The 23,633-nt window shown below is 39.6% G+C and overlaps 1 protein-coding gene across 4 annotated transcripts in view; it reads right to left on the reverse strand.

The window, feature by feature from the left end:
- The window catches only part of DNAAF11 (dynein axonemal assembly factor 11), a 77,931-nt gene that overhangs the window by 31,777 nt on the left and 22,521 nt on the right, over nt 1-23,633 (reverse strand). Inside the window, exons 4-10 of one of the 4 annotated variants that reach the window (XM_060127630.1) lie at nt 23,358-23,530; nt 17,726-17,952; nt 12,226-12,414; nt 10,667-10,744; nt 7,599-7,664; nt 4,201-4,270; nt 3,412-3,507 (exon numbers count right to left, since the gene is read on the reverse strand). In XM_060127630.1, the coding sequence (XP_059983613.1) occupies nt 3,412-3,507; nt 4,201-4,270; nt 7,599-7,664; nt 10,667-10,744; nt 12,226-12,414; nt 17,726-17,952; nt 23,358-23,530 (899 nt within the window). Of the gene's footprint in view, nt 1-3,411; nt 3,508-4,200; nt 4,271-7,598; nt 7,665-10,666; nt 10,745-12,225; nt 12,415-17,725; nt 17,953-23,357; nt 23,534-23,633 lie in introns of all 4 variants that reach the window. The other 3 variants (XM_060127629.1, XM_060127632.1, XM_060127631.1) reach the window with 3 other exon arrangements.

A 23,633-nucleotide genomic window follows, 5' to 3' on the forward strand; every position in this document is an offset into this window, starting at 1 on the left:
TATCCAAGTATTATAAACTACTAAGGACTGTATTAGATATTTCCTGAAGTACTAAGTTATCACTTAACATATTGACCACACTGTTCTGTGAAAGAAACAAAAGTATACCTAAGTGTCTACCTGATCTTTACAAAATGCTTTAAAATTCCAAGAAGATGCCTCAGTCGTTATAACGCAAGTCAGACACGGACAATGCCACAGTAAGGTAGAAGCCTAGACACACAAAACGACTCAGGGGATGAAACGTCGGTACTTCAATTGTTTCAATCAATAGGAATTATGAAGATGTTAACTTTTAGTAACACATATTTTTAATAGTAAGCATAAGTGAAGTTACAATTTTATTTTTTAACTTTTGATGACTTTTTAAATTTAATTTTTAAGAAAAAGCTTTTGTTCTTTGAGCTTTACAGTCCTTACAAATACCTAACTCATGAGTCAAAAACAACTAATTCAGGGCAAGAAATAGCTACCTTTTAGGAGGAATAATGACAGAGGTATATAAAAGAAATGATAAAAGTAAATTAATTAATAATTAATAATTTAATAATTAAAAGGAATAATGATAGAGATAGCTTCACATCCATGTTACTTTTAGACAGTAGTCTAAAATCTTAAAAAAGTATATACCTCAAAGGAAAAAATGTTACGCGTAGTTTCTTATTAAGAAAAAAAAGAACCATTCTGATTCTTTCTATGTAAATTATCTCATCTTCAACCAAACACTTCTAAAATGCCTTTTCTTTAATAAGCCATTTTTTATACTTTTTATGTGTATTTAACATGAAGATTTAAACAGATATAAAGACAAAAAGGATAACGGAAATAGAATGTTGTATTCATTTAAAAGATTCATAAGCAGAGATAGCAGAGGTCTTCTGATCAACTGCCTGGCACCCTGTAAAAGGTACACAAATCATACGTCTTGATTTCCTCTTAGGAACATAGCAGTTTCCATTTAATCTTTGGCTTTTCAGTTAGAATGGAAATTTCAAAAAAAAAAGAAAGGAGAATGCTGATCGCAGTGTCATTCAAATGTCTCTGTCGAAACACTGAGGTAATTGAGTTATCGCTTAGATTTCCCTATAGGATATTCTAACTGGCATAGAAGCATTTCCTTAATTTGTTGTAGTCAACAAGGACAGTGTGATTCTTCCCGTTGTGTTTGTTGTTTTATTGCTTGACAACAAATTTTATTTGCTGTCTTATTACCTCAGAGTAAAAATACATAACTGATTACTCATAATCTGTTACAAAACTGGCTTTGGGAAAATGAAGGATTATTAAACCATTATAGAAACCTTATTGGTTAATCAAGTTTATAATCTTTGTGTCCCCCAGGTCCCTTTTCTTTCTCACAAGGAGAACCCCACGTTGACTGGTTTATCTACTCTTCTCCTTTGAAACCTGAGTGACTGGGGCAAAGCTGACCCTACCCCTAGCTCATGAGATGAGATAACAGTAACCAAACATAAAATAATAGGAACGAAGAAAGGACTACCATCTGTTTGGCCAGAGATTGGTTTCATTGTCCAGGGTTAAGCTCCTCAGGATTTGTTAGCCTCTTCAGCTAAATTAGCCAGATCAGTCCAGAGGAGCTTTTATTCCATGGCGATGGGAGAGGTCCTCTCTCTGGTCTTTCTCTGATTCTCTGTCTTTCCATTTTTGTGCAAGGTAAGAACATGAAAGCAAGTCACCCCAGTTACTCATGTAACTCATGTCAAGAAGGAAGTGCTCATGTCAAGAAGGAAGCAGGTCTGAGTACAGAGCTAACATATCAGAAAGGGCCTGACCCTCCCCTGACTGGGTCCAATTCTGTTTGGAGTTTCTGCAGCTTGCAGCACAAAACATCCTAACTCATTCACAGAGCCTGTATTGAGGAATCGGAATATTCCATATAGACAGATGATTTTTTTTTTTAAGTTTTATTTCCTTAAGTTTTTTCAGGATTGTCATCTATCCATGTTAAGTCTGTTCAGGCTTCTAAACAGCTTCTGTCTCAGACATTCAGCTCTGAGATCAAAGTTAGAGTCTGAAAGTCAGCGGAGGGAACACTACCAGTCATTAGAAGTCAGCCATATCAAAAGTGCACATATAGTTTTGTTCTCTATGTCTGTGAGTCTGTTCCTGTGCTGTATACAGATTCACTTGCATTATTTTTTAGATTCTACATATAAGTGATATCTTATAGTATTGTCTTTCTCTGTCTGACTTACCAAGCATAAGAGGGAGGGGGAGGGACAAATTAGGAGGATGTGATTAACAGATAAAAATTACTATCCATAAAATAGATAAGCAGCAGGGATTTACTACAAAACACAGAGAATTATATTCGTTATCTTATAATAACCTACACTGGAATGTAATCTGCAAAAAAAACCCCAAAACAAAAAACAGAACACTTTGCTGTATTCCTGAAACTAGCGCAATATTGTAAATCAATTATACTTCAATTTAAAAAAACTGAAAAAAATACATATACAACACTTCTCCTCCCAAATAAAAGACAAAAAAGAGTTTTAGTTTAAAATACTATCTTGGGCTTCCCTGGTGGCGCAGTGGTTGAGAATCTGCCTGCTAATGCAGGGGACATGGGTTCGAGCCCTGCTCTGGGAGGATCCCACATGCCGCGGAGCAACTAGGCCCATGAGCCACAACTACTGAGCCTGCACGTCTGGAGCCTGTGCTCCGCAACAAGAGAGGCCACGATAGTGAGAGGCCCGCACACCGCGACGAAAAGTGGCCCCCACTCGCCGCAACTAGAGAAAGCCCTCGCACAGAAACGAAGACCCAACACAGCAAAGATAAATAAATAAATACACTCCTACCCCTAACATCTTCTTTAAAAAAAATATATATACTATCTAGTCCATATCATAAAAATAATACAAAGAGCAACAATGATGGCATCAATAAGTGCTCACTATGCTGTGAATTTTATGTGTATTATCTTTCTTAAAAGCGATATTAGGAAAAAGAAGCCCAGAACCAGGTTAATAACTTGCCCAAAGTCACGAATCTAGTAAGCTCAATATCTGGAATTCAACCACACTTTTTTTAAGAGACCCAAGGCCTACTACATCTCCTTTCAAAGTTATTGGTAAGGAAAGTACTGATTACCATGTGCCGGGCATGCTCATGGCGCCTGTGATCTACGCACCCCTCCTCCACACTCTGGTCTGCCAGGTAGGAAGGCTGGGAGGCAGGAACTGCAGGTAGGAGGAGTTACAACAGTCACAGCGCCCCGGTCCCAGCTCTCCCTTCTCACAGGCCTTTGTTCTCCTACCTGAGCTGGTCCAAGTACATTTTCTGGCTCTCTCAGCCCAAAAGACCTTGATCACAAGTCATCAGGAGCCCTGGCAGGTCACGTTCCTCTAGGAACTTGAGGTTTGAACAAATGAGGCTACCTACCTTGGGCATGTAGACCACCAGATGCCCTGTTGTCTGAGCTCTTTTAGCAGAGCTGCTATCAGGTTTGACTTCTGCAGGAAGGACAAGCTGAAATGGCTGAAAGCAAACAGGAAGTGTGGAGAGTGAGTGCGTATTACACGAGGGGGTTACTTTAAGAGGTGTTTTCATTACAAATTTAAGATTCACCATTTATTTAAAAAATCTGCTTAGGCTTATCAGGGAAAAAATAAAATATGGGCAATGCTTGATATGCATGAACGATTTTACGAATTTTAATTAATTGTCTGAGGAACAGTTAGTCACAGATCGTGACTGGTCCATTTATGAGAACATGACTGAAAAAGGATTTATAGATAAAACTTCTTGTCATAAAACATCAACACATTTCCATTTTAATGTCTTCAAGCTAACTGATATGAAAGCTCAGAATCAGCAAAAACTACTATTTCAAAAGTGATAAAGTTACAGTTGCTGTGAATGAAATCACTGACAATTTTAAATGGGTGTATTATTTTAAATGGGTACATTATTTAAATATAACTTCAAGCATAGGCTACCCATACATGACCATCTTATCAGCTCTGAAAAAAGTACTAACAAAACAAACACAGGTTAAAAATACAAATTTTATCATACCACTCCCGTCATTTAAAATCGTGTCTAAAAAAACAGCACTCTGACTGGGTTTCTCTTTTTCTATTTTAAAATCACTTAAATCTGTTTTGAGGCAAGCTAGTTTGATTCAAGGCTGAGCTTCTGAAACGGGGACAGCCCAAAGGTTACACTTACCTTTCCCTTGACCATCACTCGCACGTAAGTTGGTTGTACATCAACATCGATTAAAGAGGTGTCCATATACCTTCAAAATTCAACAACCGAGTGTTATAATTTTCAAAACCATTTAAAGAAGTGTAAATACAAAGTCCCACTTGAGGGACCATTTTAAGTGAAGAAAGTTTACAATTTCCATGCTAAACAGGTCTTAGAATATTCATCTTAAATTCATGCCCAGACCGCCGGAAATTCAACATATCAGCAATTTCATTTTTAGACCCACAAGTACACTTGGCATTGATTGCCCCTTACCCCAAAATATCTGCGGCCTGAAACACCAGAGGTTTGCAGAGAACGGCTTGCCATGCTCCTTCATGAATATTTTATTTTAAGCCCCTAAGGCTGACTTGAATAGCCAGGAATGCTGAATCCACTAAGCTCCTGCGTCCTTAGGGCTCTCGATTCCCTGCAGCTGTTCTGCAGCTGCCCCATCCTACCTCTCCCGGAAGACTGGCTCCGCAAGCCCATCCTGCCCAGCAAGCCCAGCTCTCTCCCTCTATGGCAGTGACCTCAGGACTGGGGGCAATTGTTCTCCTACACTTCGCGAGCAGAGGAAAGGTTTAGATTCCACATCACTCATTAAAATAAGAAGTTTGGCCAAATGATTATTTTTATACATGTTAAAATATTTGAAAATGCAGCGATGATTCAAAAATCACAAACATCATGGCAGGTAGGACGATACAGGGGTGACAGGCTCAGGTTTTAGCCACACAGGCTTGTGAGGACTGACTCCACCTTCCCCTTCCTGCTTTATTACCCTGGACCACATTCCTTAACCTTTCTAAGCCTCTGTCTCCTCACCTGTAAAATGAGGATACAAATAGTGCCTATCCCCTAAGATTGCTAAGAAGACACGTGCACCATGCCTAGTACATAGTTAGTGGTAATAAAGCATTGTTACAATTAATGAAAAATTAAAATAATAAAAAGTAGAGTCAGGTTTTCCTACAACTTCATGTTTATTATCTACCACTTTAACTATGGATTACAGATTCTTTTTTGTGCTTAGGGCCGCCTAAAGTTCCTCTGCCCCGACCTACAAGGGTTTTGCATGTGCTGTTCTCCTCTGCCTAAAATAATCTTCTACCAGTCCTTCGTAGAGCTCGCTACATCTTATCCTTCAATTTTCAGTGCTCACGTCCCTGGCTTTCCCTTTTTCTCCAGCCATCCCCTACACCGCCAACCACCAGACTACACACACCATTGTTCTCCATCCCTGAACTCTGTCCTTTTCCCGTACGGCACTCTTCTCTCTTTGTAATTACCTATTAGATGCCTGCCTATGTATTGTCTGCCATCCCCACTGGGCCGTAAACCCAGGAGAGCAGGGACTGTATTCAGAACAGGCTGGTTACAGTCTCCCAGTGCGTGGCATGTAGCAGGCATTCTACAGCTATTGGAAGAAATAGAAGCAGGAAGCATACACGAATGCATGAACTTTCATGCATACATCCATGTGCCAATGAAGATAACAAGGAATTTTAGTGTAATAGTTTGGACAGAATCATGCGAATGGAAGGATTTTTCTACTTAGACAGGAGAAATATCACCAGTCCTTGAAAAGGTACATGCACGGGGAAATGAGGAAAGTTTTCATCTGAGGATTAATGTTAAGTAGCTAATCGAGCTAAAAGGAGAAAGAGGTACACATTCACTGAACTCCAGGAATAAGGCCTAAAAATGGAAAGGACTTAAAAGGATGAAAAAGGGAATGTTTAACTGAAAAACAGCAGAAAGGGAAGCTCAGGGAGTTGGAGCAACAGAGAACATGCAGTCAGCTGGAGGAGGGCTGGAATGGAAGGCAGCGCTTCTTAAAGGCAGGTGACCTGGCAGCAAGTGGGCAGAAGGGCTGTTGGAGGTGTGGGAGACGCAGCTGAGTGTGATGAGGGAGGGCTGCACTGAGAGCTGGCCCCCATTCACGCCGGCCAAAGATGGACACACCCCAAGTGCCCGTCAGTGGGTGAACGGATAAACAAAAAGGTGGTCTCTCCATTCAATGGAATATTATTCAGCCATGAATATGCTACAACATGGATGAACCCTGAAGACATTATACTGAGTGAAAGAAACCAGACACAAAGGCCAGATCTGATTCATTTATATGAAATACCCAGAATGGGCAAACTATGGAGACAGAAAGCAGATGAGTGGTTGCCAGGGGAAGGGGGGAAATGAAGAGTGACTGCTTATGGGGTACGGGGTTTCCTTATGTGTGAGAAAATTTCCTGGAAGTAGATAGTGGTAATGGTGTCACAACATTGTGAATTTACTGAATGCCACTGAGTTGTACAATTGAAAGGGTTGAAATGGTGAATTTTAAGTTATGTGTATTTTATCACAATTAAAGAAACAAAGTTGGACCTAAGACTGAGGGTTCACATTCTGGCTTCTCCAATTACCATGTTTACTTTCACAAGACTCACCCTCCTTGGGTAATCCCAGGATAACAATCTCTCCCATGCCACTGGGTTACTGAGAAGTTAAATGAGATACAGCATGTAATAAAATCCCTCAAAAATAGAAATGCCTTTATTACAACTCATGAATGTAAATGTTCATTGATTCCATCGTCAAAATCATTCATTCATTCATCCATTTACTCCTGTACTTACTGAGCTCCTAACGGGTGTCAGGCACTGTTTTAGGTGTTAGAGACATAAAGAGGTAGGAACAAAAAAATAAAAGTTTCTGCCTCAACTACACATGTTTCAAAATACAGGTAAATTGAGAGTTTGTCAGGTAGAAATAAAAAAGCAGGGAGAGGTGGAAGGATGTGCTGAGGCAGGGGTGGTACTGGTCTATACTGGATGGTGAGGCAGAGAGGCCTCTATAATAAAGTGACATCTGAACAGAGGCCTGAAGGGCATGAGGACACCTAGCGTGAGAGTGATACAGGCAGAGGGAGGCACAAGGACAAAAGTACTGGGGCCTCGGTGGGTCTGAAAGGGCTGGAGAAGCAGAAAGGTCCTGAACGTGGATCCTGAAATCATCAGCAGGACAGAGGAAGTGAGCCAGGACCTGGAATCTTCAAGGAGGGAGGCAGATGGCCCGGGTGTCTTTAAATGGCTTCAACAAGGAAGCGTGGAAGGTGACGCAGGCTGACGGTGTGAATGTCACAGCTGTGGACAGTTGTGGGTTGGGGGAGAGCAGCTGTCAGCATGCGGGAATGAGGGGTAAGCAAGCAGGGAGTGCGGGGGTGAAACCAGTTAGGATGTAGGACGTGGCCTGGGAAGAGGGGGCAGCCAGTGATAAAGAGGCCGCTGTTCATGTTTAAGAACTCAAGGGGCTGTGACTGAGAATGAAAATAGCAAGAAATGCCATGAAATAAATGCATAATAAAAGGTCTTTACCTATATACAGCCAGGTCCAGGACGATCTGGTTACGCTTTTCATCATCTCTCAAAGAGAAGTCAAGTCTAAGGAATAATCCATGTGGGGGGGGGGGAAGAGGATGTTTTTAGCGATACTTTATAGATAACCCCATCCCAATATCAAAAGAAAATTTGATAAAAACTATGTCATAATCTTCAACGACAAACTTATTTTGGTAGCTGGTCAATAAAATCTGTTAGTTTAAAAATTTCAAAAGAAACCTACAACATATTCATAAATTATTCCTGTTTACATTGTTTCAATATGAGAATCCTGAACTACATAAAAAAAAAAAAAATTAGCATCAGTGCAGAGACAGAGACACCTGGTGGTTAAAGTTTTCTTTTCCATTTCATTCGGGTTTGCAAGAAGCAAACTAAAACACAGAATTATTGATGGGGAATTACATGTTGCATTTGCTTGCCCTTATCCAGCATTCCATTAAGTTTTAAGCAGTCTTGTCTTTTTTCGTCTCCTTTCATTGGTGTCCTTTCCCTAGCCCCCGAAAATGCTGAGATGCTGCCCATGACCTATCACTTCCATTTTATAGAAGAAGAAACAGGCTCAGAGAGGCTGACGTAGCTGGGAAAGAGGTCATGTGAGCCTTGGAGGCAGGATTTCAAATCTCAGCTGTACCCTGAGATTGAGTCCTAGGTATAACTTCCATACTGTCGATGTACTGTTCAGAATTACTTGGTTAATTTTATTTTGAATGTTTCACTTATCATATTACTCTGCAAAGTATAATACCCCAACAATATTAAAGAATGTAGGCTAGATTGTTTGGAGAAATGTAAGGTTGTCCCCCAGGTGTGGCTGCCAGCAGGATGTCTGCTTGTGGCGGTCACTCTCACTTGCTTTCAACACTCCTGCCCGGCGGGACCTCTTCAGGTGCTCCAATTGACCCACGCATTCTCGATCTCATCTCTGGCGCTTTCCTATATGCTTTCTCCTCTGCCTTGCTTGCTTATTCCCCCATGCTCCAGCCACCAGCTTCAACTCTCCCGTCATCCATCTCTTGAAAGGTAATTTCAGGGAGGTTTTCTATGGCAGAGACTGATATTCCCCACTGTCTGCTCCCCCTTTATCCATAGTAACAGGGTCCCTGATTTTAATGAGGAATATGGCTCTGCAGGGTAAAGGCCACATTCCCCAGCCTCCCTGGCAGCTAGATGAGATCATGTGATTTAATTCCGTAAAGAAAATGTGGTTTGGTGCTTTCCAGGAATTTTCCTTAAGAGAGGGGGTGTGTGCCACTTAACAGGCTATTGCAACCATCCAGGCAAGAGGAGGTTGACTTCCTCTAAGGTGGTGGCAATGGAGAGAATGAGAAGGGGTGGGATTCTGGTAATTCTGAAGGAAGAGCTCACTGATAACAGGAGGGAGAGAAGAATTGAGGATGAATCCGAGGTTTTGGTCTTGATACCCAGTGGATGCTCACTCCTGAGCTGGAGGACCTCTGAGGACCTGATGGTACGTGGTTGTGGGGATAGAAGTGAGGATGTCTGCTTTAGCCACGATAAGCCTACGACACATAGTTTATATCCACACAGGAGAGCAGATAGCTAGGTGCATATACAAGTCTTGAGCTCAGGGAAGAGGTTGGGTCTGGTTGTAAGTAAAGGAAGGATAGTGTTGAAATCATGGGATTTGGTGAGATCTCGAAAGAGTGAATGTGGAAAGAGAAGATAGCTGAGGAGTTTGCCCCAGAGCACTTAGGAGACAAGACAGAAAGGATCCAGCAAGGCAGAAGATGAGAAGGTAGTAGGGTCAAAGAATCAGAAGCAAAGGGAAGAACCTGTTTGGAGAAGGAAAGTATGATCAATCTGGGCAAATCTGTTAGGTTAAGTAGATGGCTGAGATTTGAAAAGATGTGACTGAATATAGAAATGATGTGAACATGGAATATAAAAACGATGGGACTGCAGAAGCTTCTGTGGTCTCACTAGGGGCACGCAGAGCCCAGAGGGTCTCCCTCAAGCCCTGCTGTAGCCTGAAGAGACAGTCTCCCCACTAGATTTTTAAGTTCCTTGAAGGCAGAAATCTGTCATATTCACTTCTGTATCCCCAGGGATTAGCATCATGTGTTGTGCTGCATTCATGACTTCTGGATAAAGAAGGTGTGTGTGTGTGTGTGGGGGGGGGGGGGGGGTGGGGTGAGGTGGGGGTGAGATTATGAACTTGATCATGGAAACCACTAGAAATGGGCTAGCACGGGCAAGTCAGACACACCACCTATTACCTACGTGGCCTTGGGCAAGTCATTCACCTCTCAGTTCAAGTTTTTGACCTGTGAAGAAGAAATACTGCCTACCACACAAGACTGCTGTGAAGGCGACGTGAACGACGCCTAGGAGTGATTTAGGACAGCACCTCTTCTATTGCGGTAACAGCACAGCAAACGAAGTGATCAAAGTAAACAGGTTCTGAGCAATGAAGCCAACAAGATCGAGTTCGTAGGCTTTTTGATCTGTACTTTGACTAGAAAAGGCCTTTTCCGCCTGCCTTCTAGTTTAAAATTTAAAAACAGCTAGATACCACTATACATGAGGGCTTCCAGTTGGAATATTTTTCCTCTCTCATCAACTCCATCGAGGTATTTATATCAATTTCTTTCCTTAGCTCTCGAATGCTTTGCAGGTGTGTTCCAGAGTATAAAGTAGGCGTATAGGAGATCTATCAGTATCCTCAGCCAGCTTGTTCATGGCAGAGTTTTAAAAATTAAGAAACACAACAATAATGCACTTGGAATTTTCAGGCCTAAAACTGTACATGGTTCACGGTTTCAGGAGACACAGAATAACTAAGATTTCCATACGTCTAGGTCATGTTTTGGATGCCAAGAAAACGAAATATAACATTACACACTTGAAAGCATAATGATGTTCTGCTTTCAAATACACACAAAATGACATTCTTATTAGGCTCATCAAGTTTGTTAAGAGTGGTCAGATATATTCTCTGCAGAACAAACGTGTCATTGAAACCATCGTATGACCAACACCACACATTCTGCTTCTTCAAGTCTCCACTCGGCCTCACTTACTTGGGCTCATTTACATTCAGGGCTCTCCCATCCTCACAGATCAGCACCCTGGGTGGTTTCACTTTCTTCTTTTTTTCACTTAATATTAGGGGTAGGTGGGAACAAGGGGCGGGAGAGAGAAAAAAATAAACAAAGATAATATAAAAGCAATTAATGTGTGAAACAGTTTAAGAAAAAATAATCAGGTATTTGTGAATACATCAGCAATTCACTGTGATGAAGTCCACTGCTGGGAACTGACAATCGAGCCACATTTTTGTGTGATTATATCTATATCTGTAAAGCGAAAATGTGACCAAGACAATTTGCCAGATAATTCGAATGGGGGAGAAAACTCCTTTTCATGAGATAGCCACGAATATTTAAATGAGTCTATTTTATGCATGATTTACTCAGCTAACTGTTAATTCACCATTTGTGTATACATCTTCTACTTTAGCTAAAATTACAGTTTTTAAAATGCCAAATAGAAGCTATTTTATAGAAATAAAAATACCCGTACATAGGATCTACATAAAAGGATGTCTATCACAGCATTATCTACAGTGGCAAAACCTTGGAACCATCAAGAATGTCCATCAATGGAGGAATGATTGGATTGACTGTGGTACATTCATGCTATGAAATATTTTGTAGCTATTGAAAAATGTGTTCACTCTTTACCTACTCGTCTAGAAAGTTATAGAAAAGTGTTGATGATGATTTAGTGAGAATACATAAAATGTAAGTCCACTTTTGTTTTTAAGAAAAGACCCTCAATCCTACGCTTGCAGAAATCATTTATATGATTGTAGCAGGTGGTGGAAGTTCTGGTAGGATGGACCCAAGCCTGCTAACTCTTATTACCATGAAGGGGCAGAGATAGGAGGAAAATAAATGGAGCAAAGAGGAAAGATTCATGGAATAACATGAAAGAACATGTAGAACATAAATTCTGTTTATTTAAACACTTATTGAAAATACATAAAAACTTTAAAAAGGCATATATGGACAAGCTCTAGAAGATCAGATGGACAAATCTGTTTAGATGACAGAACTGCAGGCAATTCTTCATCTTGGATTTCTGTTGTTCTTTTAATACAGATTTTATGTCATTTAACTTTATTTTATAATGTAAATTTATTCACATTTTTCTGGATCTTAATCTGGATTCTCAGGTCCAATTAAGTTCATGTTTCCATGAACTACATTATTCTCCATGACACAGGACAATTAGAGGGCATTCAGAAGAGGAAAACATCTCAGGAACCCATTAGATCGTGTAGACTACAGCACACTGAACAGAATGACTTGGATAACTAGTATGTGTAAACCAGGCCAGGCTCTTATTTGACACATTTAAAGTTGTTAAAAAGCTAAGGTCATAGAAACAAAACCCTACCTAAAATACCACGATTCATGACATCCTAAAGAAGGGTTAGTAGATAACACTTCAACAAAAAGCTGAAATTAGAAAAAGCAAAGTCTGTGTTTGATAGCTAACACAGATAATGGGTAAAACAAGGTACAATCATGAAAATATACTCCATCACTCTCAATGACAGGATAAAATGGAATACCTTAATTTTTCTTGGTCTTTCCGTTGTTTTTCCATATGTCTCAGAGTTTCCAATCTAGATTCAGGGGTATACAAAGAGGGCTTATTCCAGAATTCCAGGTCGTCTTCACCGCTGTCTAATTTCTTTTTCTTACATTCCCCTTGTATTTCTGGTGCCTGGACGTCGTCTTTGCTCTCTTCAGAAGATGGGCTAGAAAAGAACACAGGGCACGTTAAAACCAATAATAATGGATGTTTGAGTTTCATCCTGAATGCTGTCCCTTAAATATCTATATTTTGTGTGTGTGTTATCTTCTTACCTCTGAATGACAAAATGTGTCTGAAAGAGAGCCTATCTGAGCCAAGTTGGAGGAAATTAGTGCCACAGCATTGGGGCAGGCCCACCTCATCTATCACCAGGAATACTGCAGTAATCACGTTCAAGGGTTCATAGACCTGGTCGATGTGAGTCACCTGGGGAGCTTTATACACAGTACAGATTCCTGGGCTCCCACCAGAGTCTCTCCAGTTGATTTGAAGTGGGGTCCAGGACCCTTGCTTTACAATATTTTGCAGTAGGTTCTGATGATCAGACAAACTCAGGGACCACTGGGCCTTAGCAATCACTCCACCTCCAGTCTTGCACCCTTCAATTCCATCCTCCACCCTGCTCCCAGAGGAATCTTTCTTAAAAATTTAATCATATTATTTCCAGGCTCTTTAATGATTCTCTGCCTCTAAAATTCTCCAGTGGGATACATGAGATCGCCCATGGTATGGCCTCTAACTACTCCATTTTTCATGGATAACTTTGGATTTTGTAGCTTTATATGGCAATGGTGCTCTGCTCTCTTTTTTATTCATGTTTTGTGGGCTGTCAGAGAATTACATGATGTCTCTATATGGCATCAAATAAGTATTATATGATATTCAACATTCATTCAACATGGATTCAAGTCATATTTATTGTCTTTCTGTGTACCAGGCACCAGAGAGACAGCTCTAGTCAAGATAGACAGCAACACTACTTACAGGAGACTATTCTAGCAGAGAGAAAAGGACATCATTCAAACAGCACACAATTAGGAGAGGCTCTCTCCCCTCACCTCTCCCTAGAATATGCTCTGTTACAAAATGACATTAAATGAAAAAATCTACAGGAAGGCTTTAGAACCAAGTATGGCAAATAGTAAGTACTCATTAAATGTTAGATTTTGTTATTGTTGTTACTGAAATGAGATGACACAAAATGCTCATTTAGTTGACCTTCAAATAAGATGCTTTTTGAAAGGAGGGACAAAAACTACCAGAATATGAAATTTAAATAGTATAAACGGAACACAGTAAAATCTGCTTAGATACCTTACGTATTATAAAATGCAACTAGACAGTTTTATAAGCAAAATAGAGCAAATTACTGAAAATAAATGCTTTGCCACATAGCTATGGTTCTTTACAGTACTGGAAAAAAAAACAATCTATTAAGGGAATCTGTAATATTCTACAATATTTTAGCTAATGGCCACTGAAATAATTGGTTTCATTCTCATTAAAAAAATTTTGTTTGGCAAACAGAAACAAACTCACAGACATAGAAAACAAACTTATGGTTACCAAAGGGGAAAGGTGGGGGGAAGGATAAATTAAGAGTTTGTGAGACAGATACACACTACTATATATAAAATAGATAAGCAACAAGGATCCACTATGTAGCACAGGGAACTATATTCAGCATCTTGTAATAAGCTATAATGGAAAAGAATCTGAAAAAGAATAGATATATATAACTGAATCACTTTGCTGTACACCTAAAACTAACACAACACTGTAAATCAGCTATACTTCAATAAAAAATTGAAAAAAAAATATGTGGACAAAGTGAGTTTGTTCTAGAAATTCAAGGATGGTTTAATATTGAAAAATCTATTAATGTTAATTCAACACAACAACAGGAAAACATGATTATCTCAACAGATGCAGAAAAAGCATTCAATAAAAATCTAGTATCCATGATGATAAAAGCTGTTCATCAACTTGGAATAAAAGAAAACTAACTTAATTCTACCAAAGCCTCACAGGAATCATTATACTTAATGATGAGGAATTGGAAACATTCTTTTAAAAGTCAGGAGCAAGATAACAGACACCCATTCTTACTGCTATTATTCTACCTCGTACTGGAGGCTCAGCAGGCACCATAAAAAATAAAAAGCAGAGGTAGAAGGATTGGAAAACAATTTTAAGTTGCTGTTTATTAACAAAATGGGTTTTTCTACATAGAAAACACAGGCTAATCTACAGACTAACTGTTGCATCTTTTTAAAAAGTTCAGCAAGATTGCATAATACAGTATCAGTACACAGAAACCATTTGTCTCTATATACATCAGAAAGACCCAAGTAAAAGCCTATTTTTGGGCTTCCCTGGTGGTGCAGTGGTTGAGAATCTGCCTGCTAATGAAGGGGACGCGGGTTCGAGCCCTGGTCTGGGAGGATCCCACATGCCGCGGAGCAACTAGGCCCGTGAGCCACAACTACTGAGCCTGCACATCTGGAGCCTGTGCTCGCAAAAAGAGAGGCCGCGACAGTGAGAGGCCCGCGCACCACAATGAAGAGTGGCCCCCGCTCGCTGTAACTAGAGAAAGCCCTCACACAGAAACGAAGACCCAACACAGCAAAAATAAATAAATTAATTAATAAACTCCTACCCCCAACATAAAAAAAAAAAAATAAAGGAGTACTCCACAAGATGGAATCATTTCAATCAATTAAAAAAAAAAGCCTATTTTTAAAATCCCATTCTACAAGATACTTAGAAATAAATCTAATAAGAAATGGTGTAAAACCTTTATAGAGAAAAATTATAAAAACTTATTGAAGGACTCAGAAGGTGGTCTAAATAAATAGAGCTATTACAAAGTTCAGCAAGGAAAGAATCAATGTCCTGCAGATGTCAACTTTCCCCTTATTAACGTGTAAACTAAATTCAATTTCAACCAAAATTACACTAGGGATCTGGGGGGAATTTGAATGGCAGATTCTAAAATTCTCACAGAAGAGTAAAAAAGAGTCAAGAAGAGCCAAGGTAATTTTGAAACACGAAAATATCTCCTACCAAAGATCAAGATTTATAGAAATTTAAATCATGTGGAGGTACTCCCATGGAGGAGTCCAGAGAGCCCAGAAATGGGCCCATGAATCACGAGAAGAGGGTATATAATACGAGAGAAGAATAGCACTTTAATCAATGGGGCACAAACAAACCTGTGTGGGAAGTGATTAGCACCCTACCCCACACTGCTGTGAAGTTATTCCAGATAGACAGATATGACACTGGGGTATTGAAAATTTTCATAAACAAGATCAGAAAAGACTTCTAAATTCTATAAAACAAGCACTTATCAAAATTAAACCCAAGTCACAGACAGAGAGAAGATACTTGCAAAGCTCATAAGGACTAAAGAATTTGCATCTAGAATATAAAAGAACTATCAATTAGTAAGAAAAAAAGTACAACTTATTTAAAATATGTGGAGGTCTTGAATAGAAGAAATCTGAATAGCCAATAAACATATAAGAAGACATTTAAGGGCTTCCCTGGTGGCGCAGTGGTTGAGAGTCTGCCTGCCAATGCGGGGGACACGGGTTCGTGCCCTTGTCTGGGAAGATCCCACATGCTGCGGCTCCGCAACGGGAGAGGCCACAACAGTGAGAGGCCCGCGTACCGCAAAAAAAAAAAAAAAAAAAAAAAAGAAGACATTTAAGATACTGAAACTCACTCGTCATTCTAGAAATTCAAATTAAAACATTAGATGCTATTTAACAACCAACTTGATTAGCCAATGTTTTAAGAGATCACATTATCTACTACTGGCAAAGATTAGGAACTCTCCTATACTGCTGATATATGAGTTAAAATTAGTACACTTTAAAAAACAATTGGGCAATGCATATAAAGTCGAAAAGATGTTTATAATTAATATGTAGCAATTGCTGAATACACTACAGAAACTTCCATACTAGCACAAGGAGATGTGTGCCCCATTGTCTGAAAAAAACAAGAAAGGGAAAACCACAGATTGTTGGAGCTGGTGCATATTCTGATTGGTCAGGAATAAAGAATTGCTGCTAAATATTCTGAATATTACCTCTGGGATAAACTGTGATTTATTCATTCGATGGAATTTTATTGCACAGTTAGAATGAATGAACTAGTTCTACGTGTCTTCATATGCATAAATCTCAAAAACATAATACTGAATGAAAAGCAAAGCTGTAGAAAGATATTCATGCTAAAAAACAACAACATGACACTACTCTTGTTTAAGGAGGCATAATTACGTAGTAAATACATTACAATATGGATGGGATCAACATTATACCAAACACATACTAACTTTAGGATGGTGGACACCATGGAGGATGAAAGGAGGAGTGGGATGGGGGAGAAATACTTAAGGAGCTTCTCCTCTATTGATATTTTATTTCTCATTTCAAAATAAAAGATCCAGGGACATCCCTGGCAGTCCAGTGGTTAAGATTCTGTGCTTCTGCTGCAGGGGGTGTAGCTCTGAAACCTGGTCAGGGGACTAAGATTTTGCGTGCTGTGTGGCACGCCCGAAAAAAAATAATAATGAAGTGAAGTGAAATGAAATGAAATAAAATAAAATAAGATCCAAAGCAAACATGCAAACTATTGACATTTATTATTAAGCTGCCTATTTATTTTTCTAACATTTATGTACATCTGAAATATTTTATAATTATTATTTTCTCAAGCTTAAGAGATTCTGTTACAAAATATTTAAAGCTTTTGTTGTGTGGAATCAAATCACCTGACTATAGGTGCAATTCTCTTAAAATAAGCAAGAATGAAAAATTTATGCTTGTAAAAATGACCAGTTAGGGGCTTATTAATCGCATTAAAGATGTATTCATTACATAATTCACAAAACAGAACATCTTATGATGTAATCAAAATTATTCAATTTATAAATGTGATTTGCATTTAACTTTTCTAAAATATTCCTACTTTATAAATCAAAGTACAACTGTTAATTTCTTTCCTGTGCATCTTTTAGAGAGATTTGTCTGAAGATAATTTTAGATGCAATTTAAAGTTGCTAGTTTGAAAAGGCTTTAAGGGAGGCAAGCCTCACAGAATTGTCACAAACAATGGGATGAACATACATCGTCTTCACCCAAAATTCACATCATAATTTATTCTTCAAATCAGTTGTCTGGAATATAAGTGAAACTGTGAACACCTTGGGAAGAGAATTTTTTAACACAAGTTAACCAGAAAGTACACTCTATTAAGTTACATACAGAGTAGTATTTAGTGGTTATTCAATGTTCTTTCCTGCATTGTGGTAACATACAGCCCTTCACAATAGGAAATGAAAGGTTTTTATTTCTGCTTTTTGGTTTTGCCTTGTTGTTTTTACTCATACTGTACAAGTAAGAATTAATAAAACAGGAGGATATTGACAATTTTTAAAAAGAAAAAAAAAAGTTACATACAGAGTAGCACTAATGTCTGTGTACCAACGTCCGTCAAAGCCTGTGTGCCTTCCCTCCCTCTCGCCTTTGTTTTCCTCCTCCTGCAGTTTCCTCTGAGCCTCTTCCTTGTCCTTGGCTCGTTTGAGGCAGTAAGCTTTCTCCTGCTCTCTGATTTGTTGTTCAACTACTGGAAAGTCCTGTAATGCCTGAATCCTTTCTGAACGCTCAATTTCTTTACCATCCAACCACTGGAATAAAAAACAGCCAACACAGTGCATTTATTCAAAAGTCACCATTTGAATCAGCCCCAAGCAGACTTTGCTTGCAAGATGAGAAATAATAAATTATGCACCTTAGTGATATGGAATTAAAAGCAAAGTAATGGGAAACATCAGAAACTTTGATCTAAATCAATGTTTACTTCATACAATTAACACAGTTTACAAAGTATCTTTACTGGTAATAATAATAAGTAGGTCTCCTGTTGAAACTGAGTATTAATGACAAGCTCCCAAAATATAGTAATTTTACAACTGCTCACTATGTAAAGAATTTCAGTGCCTCAAGTCAAGTCCCCAATGCTCTCTACGAAAAAGGGCCTCGTACATCACACAAAATTGAGCTCTATTGCAAATGAGCCCATGTTCTACCCTTGACAAGACATATAGAATGTATTATTAATTCTTATGGTCACTGTTTTCATCTGGTACCTCTATAGGGATTGTTCCAAACTGAAATATTAAAAACACCAACCCAAAATCTGAAGGTTCAAAGCTAACAATTTAGAGATGCCTACTTATTTACTGAGCCTTTTTCTACAAAGAGAGGTGAGGTATTTAGAAAAGTGTGGTAGGCAGAATAATGGTCCCCCAAGAATGTCCACTTTCTAATCCCTGTGAATGTTACCTTCCATGGTAAAAATGACTTTGCAGATGCGATTAAGTTAAGGATGTTAAAATGGGGAGATTATCCTGGATTATCTGGGTGGGCTGGATGTAATCACATGGGTCTTTATAAAGGAAAGAAGGCAGCAGAAGTGTCAGGGTCAGAGTTAGGGAGAGGTCTGAAGATGCTACACGACTGGCCTTAAAGATGGAGGAAGGGGCAGGGACTCAAAAATGCAGGCACCCTCTAGAAGCTGAGAAGTGCAGGGAAACAAAATTTCCTCTGAAGCCTGCAAAAGGAGCAGAGTCTTGCCAACACCACAATCTTAGATTCTGACCTCCAGAACAAAGAGTATATATTTGTGTTGTTTTAAACCACTGAGTTTGTGGTCATTCATTACCACAGCAAAAGGAAACTAACACAAACAAATACAAAACACACAAAGATGGAGTTAAATATGAATTTAAAAAAATTATCAGGAGCAGTTATGGGCTTCCCTGGTGGTGCAGTGGTTAAGAATCCACCTGCCAACGCAGGGGACACGGGTTCAAGCCCTGGTCCTGGAAGATCCCACATGCCGCGGAGCAACTAAGCCTGTGCGCCACAACTACTGAGTCTGCGCTCTAGAGCCCACGAGCCACAACTACTGAAGCCCACGTGCCTACAGCCCGTGCTCCACAACAAGAGAAGCCACCGCAATGAGAAGCACGCACGCCGCAGCGAAGAGTAGCCTCCACTCGCCGCAGCTAGAGAAAAGCCCGCGTGCAGCAACAAAGACCCAACGCAGCCAAAAAAATAAATAAATAAAATAAAATAATAAAATAAATAAATTTAAAAATAATAAAAAAATAAAAATTATCAGGAGCAGTTAATTAAAAATCAAAATTATAATGTCGCTATTTGGAAAAAAAATAATTTAAAGTAGGTTTTGGTCATAAGAACTCATATGGCTGCTGTAGATGGGCGGCAGAATTGGCTCTGAGCTTGCTGGCGGCCAAAGTAAAACAGAAAAACATCATCGGTGAAGCGATTTTTGCTTTCTTTACTGAGAAAATATACTCGTTTCTAGCTTCTCTCTAATACTTAGTTCTAAAACATATTTCTAAAGTAGAGTTTCTTAGTGGAGATCTTGAGAGATGTCACGCATTGTTTCTGTAGTAACATGTCCATACATAACAGTCTTCACAAAGCTGTCTCTTCTAAGATCGTTCAGTGAAAGGTGAGGCCATAATGATAAAATTGAATTCAATAAAACCTATTATTTAAGGAGGTAAGTAATTGTGGTCTAAGTACTTAGCCTTTTTTTTTTTTTTTTTTCTGGTAATTAACCTCGTTTAAGCTAGGGTTAAGATCTAAGCAATTCTGGGACTGTGGTTAAGACTCTGAACTTCCACTGCAGGGGGTGCAGGTTCGATCCCTGGTCAAGGAACTAAGATCCCACATGCTGCACAGAGCGGCCAAAAAAAAAAAAAAAAAAAAGATCTAAACAATTTGGAAAATTCTGGATAAATATAATTTCTTTCACTGGAATTTTGATGAACATTGTGAAGAAGGTGATATATTCTCTTACCTGTATATGGGATGTAAGGATTTAAGTATTAACTTTATATATATATATAGTATTATATATAACATATACATATATATTTCCTTATACTTGGGTTAAATAAACATTGATATAATTTAGACCTACTGTTTCTAAAAGATTATGACCAATAAACCCCTTGTCACCAATACAGGCAGGAAGCAGAAGACCTCATACTGGGAACTGATGACAAATTTGAGATGGTGCCACATGTATGCCAGCACCTGTTCTCGGGGCCTTCTTATTGGATCTCAGGTTTTTGAAGACTTTTTTTAGGTAGTTTTCAAAATTGGCCTAAGTTTTCTTCAGTCCAAAATCACAGCTGAATTCAGAAGGGCTGATGAACTGAGAGATTAAGTTTTAGGCTGTGCATTGCAGTATTCCTTGATCTTTATTCACTTAGAGTTCTTGCAACACAGAGGCAGAGTGTCTACGTTTCTTGATAATAACTGCACGTGTGCTTCAGCAAAGAAGAGAAAGAGAAACTAAGATTTATTGAGGGCTCAGAGAACTTCTTTAAAGTAGGAATTATTAATCCATTATAGATGAGAAAAATGAGGCATGCAACTCACGGGTAGCAGAGACATGAGTCCTATCCTGGTTTGTCTGCTACAAAACTTTTCCCACTAGGCTACAGTGCCTACTTACCACCTGGAGTGGCTCAGACACTAGGAAGAGGATACTTGAAAAGGGCTGAATCTCCTCACACCTCTTGTGCATGTCTGTCTAAATAACTACTCTGTTGTTATGAGTTAAATTGTGTTTCCCCCAAAAAAAGTTATGTTGAAGTCCTGACCCCCAGTACCTCAGAATGTAACCTTATTTGGAAATAGGGTCCCTGCCGATGTAATCAGTTAAGATGAGATTATTCTGCAGTAGCGTGGGCCCCTAATCCAACATGACTGGTGTCCTTAAAAAAAGATGGGAGTGACGCTTCCACAAGCCAAAGAAAGTCACAGCTTGCCAGGACCCACCAGAAGCTGGGAGAAAGGCATGGAACAGATGCTGCCTCACAGACTCAGAAGCAACCAACCCACACCTTGATCTAGAACTTCTAGTGTCCAGAACAATGAGATAAATTCCTGATGTTCAAGCCTCCCCGTTTGCAGAACTTTGTTATGGCAGCCCTAGGAAAATAATACATCTGTTAATGCAACTCCTGTCAAGTAGATCACAAACTTTCAATGGAATGGTAACTAAGACTCTAAAATTTATCAAGCTGTTTTTAAATACTAGTAAACACATTTATGAATACTATATTTCAAAGGGAGGCTGTTGCCTGTTGTAACAGCTTATTCAGAACAGTCTTTCTGAAAGGAAAGACTGGACCTGAAGCCTGTACATTAACCCAGACAGAAGCAGTGAGTATGGTTATGGTGTGAAAGGTGGGCTATTAGGATCAAATCCCACCAGGGTCACTTGCCAGGTGTGTCACCTTAAACAAGGAGCATCAGCTTTCCAAGGCCTGGCTCCCTCATCTCAGAATGCACCTAATCATCTCCCTGCAAGAGGCCGGGAGTCTCAGAGATGCTGTGTCCAAAGCACCTGGAACAACCCTGGCCCATGCTTCAGGCACCTGTCTGATGGCTCTCACATACCCCTAGCCCAGGCACTGCAGAGTTGACAGGGGGCCCAGCTGTGATGACAGTCCCTGCACCCTTCCAGGGAGATGGTTCACAGCATCCATTTTCTCTGAAATTCTGGTTCTCATCAGTTCATTTTTTAGGAAGTCATTGTACAATGATGATCAGCCTGGGTTATGTTTGATCTACTTCATCACTCATTCTACATATATATTCTAGATTCAATTACCTGAATCACTCCTTCTCTTAATCAAAGAAACTTTACATTAGAAGAAATGTGTTCTATCAATCCAGCAATTTTGCCTACACAGAACACAGCAGTCTAAAAACAAATGTCCTCTGAGGATAGAGGAAAAGGACTGTTAGAAAGCCAGGGCCTCCATGCATTCTCTCTGCAGAAGCAAAATGCTGTCCCTGCTGCTGGAGGGACACCAAGAGGACGTGACCGCTGGATGGCCTGTGACTGGACCTGGCCAATCACAGGCTCCTCACCCCCTCCCCTGTCCTTGGAATGTAACTTCTGCCCGCTGCTCCCACACTAGGAGTGGTTCCAAGGGTGCAGCCTTGAGACAGTAAGGCTCTGTTGAGACCCTCTGGACGGTGTACGTGACTGAACCCAGTTAAGGCCTCTCTATAAACCTGTAAGATTATGGCAGGCAGGCGCAGAGATCTACTCATCCTGTTGCCCAAAACAAGCTTGGTAAGTAGGTTTCCTTGCTTATTAAACCTGCCACCTATGCATCTGGAGTCCTGCCTCTTTCTTTGGTCTCTCCTTGCCCTCCGTGCATGGGGGCCAGTTTCAGATTTCACCTGGGAAGCTCCCGAGGTTTCAAACCAACACATGCAGGTCAGGAACTCTTGGAATTACATGGACTTTAATATTACTACTTAAATATTCTCAGGTGTATGATTTCTCTAGAAACCATGTGTTGTTTCCCAGTACCAAAAGTATCGAATATGGGGAGATTTGGCATAAGAAATTAGCACACAGAGCAGTGGTTCTCAAATGAGGTCCCTGGACCGGTAGCATCAGCATCACCTGATAGCCTGTTAGAAATACAAATTCTTGGGCGCCCATCAGACCTACTGAATCAGAAACTCTGGGGGAGGGGCCCAGCGAACCCCATCTAAGTATTCCAAAGCATACCAGAGTTTGAGAATTACTAACATATCGAATGAGTTAATAGAAAGCAATAGTAAGAAATAATACTTTAAAAAGCACAGTAGTTTAAGACTGTGAAATACAAAGGTATATAGCTGTCGCCACCTCAAAAGCCCTAAACTTTTGGTTTGCTACTAGTAATAAGGAACGCTCTTCGTAACAATGACTTGAACTCACCAAGAAAGTTCAATTAAACTGTGTGTGTTCTGAATGAGAAAGGAGAAAAGCATGCAATTTATTTTTCAAAGGTTTATTAAAGCTATAATATTAAAACAACTACAAAGGTTCAGTGAGCCAAAGACTCGGTTTTGATTTTCTGGAATATTCCATCCTCTAAAACAACACATTCTCTGAAAATGCTGTGAATAAATCCGGAATCACTGTAGTTGCTTGTTTTCATTTTTCTGAGAACTTTGTATCACTGAAAAAAAAGCATACCTTTAGTTGTTGCAGAGCTGCCACCACGAACTGTCTGTAGCCGTCAAAGTCAGCGCAGGGGTTTCCCATGAGGAAGAGCTCCTTCAGGTGGATGTTGTGTTGAAGGGTTTTCACACTGCTCAGCTCACCAATGAAATTTACCGTCAAGTCAAGCTTTGTCAGCCCTTCGCATCCTGCTGAGAGAAATGAAAAGAAAAAAAGCCAGAAAAATCACACAGGCAGTAAAATGTGTTCAATAACACATCATAGAAATAACAGTTGCAATATTTTAAGTCT

The sequence above is a fragment of the Lagenorhynchus albirostris genome, chromosome 17, assembly GCF_949774975.1.
Source record: "Lagenorhynchus albirostris chromosome 17, mLagAlb1.1, whole genome shotgun sequence".
Taxonomy (NCBI): Eukaryota; Metazoa; Chordata; class Mammalia; order Artiodactyla; family Delphinidae; genus Lagenorhynchus; species Lagenorhynchus albirostris.